This window comes from Marmota marmota, unplaced genomic scaffold (genome assembly GCF_001458135.2).
Source record: "Marmota marmota marmota unplaced genomic scaffold, marMar, whole genome shotgun sequence".
In the NCBI taxonomy this organism is placed as follows: domain Eukaryota; kingdom Metazoa; phylum Chordata; class Mammalia; order Rodentia; family Sciuridae; genus Marmota; species Marmota marmota.
Window position 1 is genome coordinate 1,412,096 of NW_026000143.1, and position 7,608 is coordinate 1,419,703.

The window sequence follows — 7,608 nt, forward strand, 5'->3', positions numbered from 1 at the left end:
CCAACAGGAGCCCTCAGGGCCCTGCAGTGGGGGGATGTCTACGGCCCTTTCCAAGTTTCTCCTGTTCAAAGGAACTCTGTGCAGCCTCCTGTCCCTGGCACTGTGCACTCTCCATTTTGTGCCCAAGGTCTCTTTGCCATCACTAAATACAAGCTGGGAAAACAAAACTGAACAAGAAATTTAGGTTTCAGCAGGGCGCGGTGGGGCACGCCTGTCATCCCAGTGGCTTGGGAGGCTGAGGCAGGAGGATCGCAAGATGGAGGCCAGCCTCAGCAAAAGTGAGGCCCTGAACAACTCAGCGAGACCCTGTCTCTAGATAAAATATAAAAACAGCTGGGGACGGGGCTCAGGGGTTAAGTGACCTTGAATTTAATCCTTGGTACCAAAGTCACAAGACTTATTTAGTCACCCAAACCGGAAGAACGCCCCAGCCCCAGCTTGGCCCACGGAGCCCTGGGCGCTCTGCATTTCCACTCTTCTTGGGGACCACCCACCCTCACAGCACAGGGAGACTTGGAGCCCCAAGTCACCCAGGGGTGACAGGAGCTTAAAGGCCACCAGGTGAAGCACAGGACCCCGTGTGACTTGCAGGCGCTACCAGATGGCGGCCGAGGGAAATGCAGAGGCCTGTTGAGGCCACCTACAGACGCCCCTCACCCTCTTCAGGGAGGGAGGCCGGTCCTTGCAAAGACACCGAGAAGCCCCGCGTGGGCATGAGGTCCCGCTGCGGCCACCAGAAGGACCCAAGAGAAGGGACACTTGTGGAGCCCTGAGGTCAGGGACCAGGCCCTGCCTGCCCTCTGGTGTTTGGGGCCCTCTTCTCATGGGGTGAGTGAGGACAAAGGGCTCAGAAGCCACTGCCAAAGGGTGGCTCTCAAGATCATGCTGGTGTCCCTTAAAGGCTGGCTCTGAAGAACGAGGTGACTCAAGGCCAGAGGGGACACCGACTGTGACATTTATATTCCTTTCTGTTGAACACTCCCCAGCATGTGCCTCCTACTTGGAGGTGACAAGGGTGCTGTTTCCCAGCTGTTGCTTGACCCTGTGGCTTGGTAGCAATGGCTGCCCGAGCCTCAGATGCCCTCGAGCTTCCTGCCACCAGCATGTCCCCAACCACCAGCACAATGGCGACACGGTGACGGCGATTCTCTTCCCTGTCTCTGCTCAGGAGCTGCGGTGTGGCCTCCTGCAGTTGTCCACCTTCTGAAAGGCGGGTCGTCTAGTGTCAGCTGAGGCCCGGGGGCAGGGACACTGTCCTAGCGTCAGGACGTCCTCTCCAGAGGGTGGGCGCAGATGTAGGTCCGCTTTTCGAGGATCTCCCTGGACACTTTCTTAATCTGCTCATCCAGGTTCTCTGGAGCATCTGGGAGGGAAGAGAGGGACGGGGTGACCCTTCTGCCCTGTGACGACACAAACAGGGCTGGGGGGGGGGTGTTCTCCACCCCCCACTGTGCAGCTCAGGGAAGGGGAGAGGCTTCCTGCTGAATTAAAAAGGGCTCGTCCCAGTCTCTTTTTGGTACTGGGGACTGAACCCAGGGGCCCTTGACCCCTGAGCCACCTCCGCAGCCCTATTTGTATTTTATTTAGAGACAGGGTCTCCCCGAGTTGCTTGGGGCCTTGCTTTGGCTGAGGCTGGCCTCCACCTTCTGATCTTCCTGCCTCAGCCTCCTGAGCGGCTGGGGTGACAGGTGTGGGCCACCGTGCTTGGCTTATCCTATTTAAAATGCCCAGACTGTAAGGGCCTAGGAGTGGGGAGAAGATCCTGATCAGGAAATGACCAAATGGAGGAGAAACCGTTTCATCATCCAACTTCTGTCGCATGTGGCAGCCCTGTGGCGAGCCTGGCTGGCCCCCAGCACCAGGAACCACGAGATGTCACTGGCCAGTGTCCTTGCCATCGACAACACACCTGGGTTCGGCACTGACACTGATCCAAAGCCTGCGGCCAACAGGACCATGAGGGTTGGAGGAGACCCTGAGTAACACGTTCCACGCTGTGGCCCAGGGGGAGGGAGGTGGCCAAGCACCCAGGGCAGCAGGCACCGAGGGGCATCCGCGAGGGCGGAGGCCTGTATAAAGCTATGTCCTCGTGACCTCCTCTGGGCAGGTGCCAGGACAGGGCTGGGCACTGGGGCGGGTGCGTCTCGGCCGGTCTCTAGATGGCAGGAGGCCACGGGCACAGACTAGGCCTGGAACCCCTCCTGTCCCCACTTACGCTTGTCCAGCTGCGACAGGCTGAAGAGGTTCTGGACGTAGGCCTCCGTGCAGAACATGTTGGCCAAGAGGATCTGTGGGGGCCGGGGTCAGAGAGGATGGCTGCTTAGGGTCCTGGAGCTGACCCAGCCCTTGGCCCACCTGGGCCCACAGGCCTGGCTCAAGAGTTCCAGTTCCAGCCCTGACCCCTAGCCACTCTGTCCCCTAGCGTGGGCTCCTCAGCCTCTGAGACGTGCGCTCCCCCTCCCATGAGGTGGACGGCCACCCCACTGACCATTCTACGCGTGCCCTGGGCCAGCGCACACGTGGCACGCAGGTGGACCGGTCACTTCGCCCCTTTCTTCTCTCAGGTAGGGGACCAAAGACAGCGTGTGGCCGGTTTCCTGGGCGGCAAGGACTGTCCTGTGGCCACAGTATGGTAAAGCTGCCCAGCCTCCCGAGTGGCACCCTGGTGCGCCTCAGAACCTCGGCCTCTTCCAGTGACCGCCTGCACGCGCCATGGGCCCCGGCTCACCCGGCCCTCTTGTCCCAGAAGTCCCTTGGGGCTGCGTCACCCGGGCCTGGGCTTCCCCAGCCACCGGCTTCATTAAAGTGCAGCAGGACCAACCAAAGGCCTGGCTCACAAGTCCCAGCCCTGCGTCTCCCTGCGGCTGCCACCTGCGCGTGATCTGTCCCCAAGATGAGCTGCTGGACTGTCCAGCCTGGCTTGCTGCGTGGGGCCAGGGCGGGCTCACCTCGTGGTCGTGGTTCCGGAGTCCGATGCGGATGGAGCGGCTGGCCCGGGACAGCACGGCCACCATGCCGTACAGGTTGATGAGGACGTTGGCCACCCGCTTCAGCACCAGCTGCTCCTCCACGACCGTCTGCGGACGAGGCTCAGCGTGGAGACCAGCCACCTGGTCCCCTGGCCCTGCCCCCCCAACACACCTCTCTTTTTTTTGGTCCCAGGGATTGAACACAGGGACACTTGACCCCTGAGCCCCCAGCCCCTTTTATATTTTATTTAGAGACAGGGTCTCACTGAGTTGCTCAAGGCCTTGCTGTTGCTGAGGCTGGCCTCCACCTTGCGATCCTCCTGCCTCAGCCTCCTGAGCCACTGGGATGACAGGCAGGGGCCACCCACCCGGCCTGGTTTTCCCTTCTCTTTGTCCTGTCTGCACTAGGACAGGTGTAAGGCAAGCCCAGGTCCCAGGGCTCGGTGTGCTCAGGTCACCTTCAGGAGCACCTGGGATCTCCCTGTGGACTCAGGCCAGGCAGATAGCCTGTCCCCTCCCCTCATTCCAGGGGGCCTGTCTCCATCTAGAAGGTGCCCTGAGAAAACACACCCAGCAGGCATTCCCAGGTGCAGGCGAAGCCAGCTGACTGCCCCTGTTCAGAGTGGCCAAGGTGTCTGTCCCAGGCATAGTCCCAAAGGTGGCCAATGGCCACCTGGCTGCTGTGCCCCTGGCCGGCAGGGCCTGCTCACCTTTCCAAAGCGAAGCAGCAGGTTCTCCACGGTGCGGCCGAAGTAGTACACGTTCTCCTCGAGTTTGTTGGCACTCTCCTGTGGCCACAGGACAGGGCAAGGCTGGGCGCCCATTCCGCACTGGGCCCAGTCCTGTCCCATGTCACAGCACATAGCCCAGCGCTCCAGGGCCCACGGGGCACCAGCAGGAACCCACAGCCCTAGCACACCCTCCGCATGGGACCCTGTGGCTGGGCGTCCCCATGCGGGTCCACTTGCTGGGCCTACTCACCCCAAGGCTGGGGTGGACCACTCCAAGGTTGCCCGTCAGCCCCAGGTCCACGGTTCGGCCCAGAGAGTCCCGAATCCTCCGGCCAACGGTCTCCATGATGGTGGTCACATTGCCCCGTTTAAGTTCACTGCAGGGAGTTCAAGGTCCCAGGACCTGAGCCCCGACACTGGCCCTTGCTGCCACCATCACAGCCCCCGCGCACCCCAGGGCCCTGTCGCCCACCCCAGCAAGACATGCGGGGCTCCTGGGCCCAGGGCGACTCTGGGCCTGCAGAGGGCAGCTGGGCCCCTCATGGGGCCTGTGCCTGTGGGCATCTTCTCCAAGGAGGTCCCCCAGTGAAGGAGGCTGCCAAGTGCCATCTGCAGCCTGGACTCAGGCTTCACAGGGCTCTGAAGGTTGCCACCTGGGACCAGGGCAAGATAGGGCAGGAGAGGCGACAGCAGAGGAACTGGCCTCTTGCTGGCCTTGAGGACAGCCTCTCTCCTCAGTTTCTGAAATGCTGGCCACCCCCGGGGTGGTGACGGGGCTGCCTGTTGGAGGTGGATGGTGCTTGGGGACCGAGGGCTGTGTGACGCTAGGGCAGGCCTCTGTCCCCCGGCTGGAGGACCGGCCCCGGCCTGGCTTCCTTGGCCCCGCAAGGCTGTCCCAGGACCGGGCAGCCCTTCCCTCTGCTCTCTGCTGGCCAGGCAGGGCCCTAGAAGCCACCGTGGGAATGTCACCTACTGGATCCTCTCGGTCAGGATGCGGCCGGCGTGCTGCAGGCCCGTGAGGGCGATGAACATCCGGAGAATCTCGTTGGTCCCCTGTGGCCAGTGGGGTGGAGGTCACCAGCTGTGCCAGGAGGTGGCCCAGCAGGGCTCCGGGGTTGGCAGGCCAGGCAGCGCCCACCGCCCGCAGCAGTGGCTTCCACCTCGGTGGCACCCCGAGCAGGGGACAGGAGGCAGGTGCACAGGGAGGTGCCCATGGTAGACAGTTGGCATGACCTCTCGAGGGGACCAGCGCCTCCCCTGGCCAGCCTCGTGGGGTCACCAGACTCCGTGACCAAAATACCCCAGCTCTCCTGGGTGCCGGGGGCACAGGAAGAACTGGACACAAGGGACACAGTCCGCTGGCTCTGGGCTGAGGCCAGACTCGTCAAGGAGGCTGCCGATGGCTGGGTGCCACCTTTGTGCCCAGGTCCCTCCTGGCGGGCACAGCCCTGGCCTGGGGTCTCCTGGGCCCTGAGAGAGTCCCTGGATCCTCCCACCTGCGACCCTCGACGGCTCCAGACCTCGGTCATCATGTCCCCACTGTCCCTGACCCCTTCCCAAGGCCACCATCTGAGCCAGGCCACGGGGGGAGGTGTGGCTGGTGCTTCTAGAAAGATCTCCTTGCTCTCTCTCACTCTCTCCACCACCTGGGCTCGCCCTGAAGGTCCTGGGTGGGCCTGGCACGTTCTATTTCCCTGCTTCTTGGCCCAAACTGCCCGTCTCTAACCCTCATAAAGCCACCTTGTCCCCAAGGGCCAGGGGCACCTGCTTCACAGGACCCAACTCCTCGGGAGGACGCGTCTTCCACTGCACGGGGACCACGCACCCTCCTCGGGCATCCGGGGACACCAAGGTCGTCTCTGGCCTGGCCCTGGCCCGGTCTGGCGGTCACTAAGCTGACCCTAGAGCTGGGACCAGAGCCCAGGTCTCCACAAAGTGTCTGCCCAAGGGACCCTGGGCTCAGGCCTGAGCCGGCTGCTCGGCCTCCCCCCAGCCTCTACCCTGGGCCACGCGGGGGTAGGAGGTTCCACGGGAGGCCACGGCCTGTCCTGGGCCCTGTGGCTGGGCCCTCAGTAGCACTTCCCAGGTCCAAGGAGGCAGCCAGGGGGGAGGGGGCATAAGCAGGGCTCCCGGGGACACGGCTGGACGGCTCTCACCTCGAAGATGAGGAGGATGCGGGCGTCACGCAGCATGCGCTCGTAGGGGTAGTCCTTCATGTACCCCGAGCCCCCCAGGATCTGCAGCGCCTCGCTGACGCACTGCCAGGCGCTCTCAGAGCTGAACACCTGCCACAGACCAGGGTGATGTCAGCACAGGGGCTCTTGGGGCCAGCCTCAGCCACTTAGCGAGGCCCTAGGCCACTCAGGGAGACCCTGTCTCTAAATAAGATATAAAAAGGGCTGGGGACGGGGCTCAGTGGGTTCAATCCCCAGGACCCCCCGTACACCCTAAAAAAAGAGCTCAATTAATTCCAGAGACCAGGGCCTTGTACCTGCTGGGCCACCCACCCAGCCTGCCCGCCATCCGCCATCTTGTTTATTATAGCTAAAAATGACTCTCCCCAAACAAAAGCATCGGGAAACTCTGGGATCTACCTTATGGAACATTCCAGAAAAAACATTCTGACACCACCAAGGAGCCCATGAGCTCAAAATAAAAGACGCCCTTCTCAGGAGAGCCCGGCTGCTGTTTTATGTACCCTGACTGATGACTGTGCTGGCTCCTGTGGGTACAGGCCACCAAGGGCCAGGCAGAGGGCAGCACCCTGGGACACTGTTTGCTGCAGCTCCAGCCGCACCCTAGGGCCGCCCTCACTGCCCCTGGAGAGCTTCCCACGGCCACAGCAGCAGGGCTGGACCAAGGACGAGCTGACCTACAGACTACGGAGACAGAAAGTGGGGGCGACACCGTGGGGTACAGAAAAGGGGCCGCCTGGGTAGCTCTCGTGCCAGCTCTGGGCCGTGACAGGGTCACCTTCACCATGGCCGCCTCCACGGAGCAGTCAGGCAGCTGGGGCTGGTCGAGCATGCCCGCCGTGAGGTAGGCCATGCTTTCCATGACGTAAGCCTTCTGAGCCATCAGGGCGAACTTCTCCTGGCAGGTTCAGAAAGACACAATCAGGAAGCGATCTGAGGGTGGGCTGGGGCGCAGGGCGCTGGCCTAGCATGTGCGAGGCCCTGGGTTCCATCCCCAGCACTAAAAAAAAAAAAAAAAAAAAGGTGTCATCTGAGCTAGGTGCAGTGGTGTGCACCTGTCATCCCAGTAGCTGGGGAGGCTGAGGCAGGAGGATCGCAAGATGGAGGCCAGCCTCAGCCACTTAGCGAGGCCCTAAGCAACTCAGGGAGACCCTGTCTCTTAATAAAATAGAAAAAGGGCTGGGGATGGGGCTCCATGATGGAAAAGGGGTCCATCCCTGGTTAAACCCACAAAGAAGGTGGCCAGGCCAGAGGCCCTGCTGCCCAGGAGAGCCCCGCCCAGGCGTGCTCATCAATGGGACTTCTGTCCAATGAGGCCTCACCCCGTCTTCTCTCCAAATCACCCACAAGACACTGCAGTACGGAGACAGCAACGGGACACACTTTCTACACCCACCAGGCGAAACCACAGCCCCTGGTACCTGAATCAATCCAAATTCACTAAGACGCTTGTTGAACTGCTTCCGCGTACAGGCGTAGTCAGCAGTCAGTTCTGGAGAAGGGGTGTGAAAAAGAAGCAGCACATTCCTGAGTAGCCAAAAATGATTCCCAAAGGTCCCTGCTGTCACCTTCCAATACCCAGCAGGAACTAGCAGAGAAGTGTGGGCTGCCAGACGCCCTGGCCCACGCCCGTCACCCCAGCCGCTCAGGAGGCTGAGGCAGGAGGATCGTAAGGTGGAGGCCAGCCTCAGCAACAGCAAGGCCTTGAGCCTG

General features: G+C 61.9%; 1 protein-coding gene across 1 annotated transcript in view; it reads right to left on the minus strand.

The window, feature by feature from the left end:
* Positions 1-932: 932 nt before the first annotated feature.
* Acad9 (acyl-CoA dehydrogenase family member 9) overlaps positions 933-7,608 on the minus strand; it is a 22,508-nt gene continuing 15,832 nt past the window's right edge. The window contains exons 9-17 of the mRNA XM_048786258.1: positions 7,317-7,387; positions 6,674-6,793; positions 5,857-5,985; positions 4,674-4,753; positions 3,951-4,077; positions 3,680-3,757; positions 2,949-3,077; positions 2,216-2,288; positions 933-1,363 (exon numbers count right to left, since the gene is read on the minus strand). Coding sequence (XP_048642215.1) covers positions 1,263-1,363; positions 2,216-2,288; positions 2,949-3,077; positions 3,680-3,757; positions 3,951-4,077; positions 4,674-4,753; positions 5,857-5,985; positions 6,674-6,793; positions 7,317-7,387 — 908 coding nt within the window. The 3' untranslated portion in view covers positions 933-1,262. The remainder of the gene's footprint in view (positions 1,364-2,215; positions 2,289-2,948; positions 3,078-3,679; positions 3,758-3,950; positions 4,078-4,673; positions 4,754-5,856; positions 5,986-6,673; positions 6,794-7,316; positions 7,388-7,608) is intronic.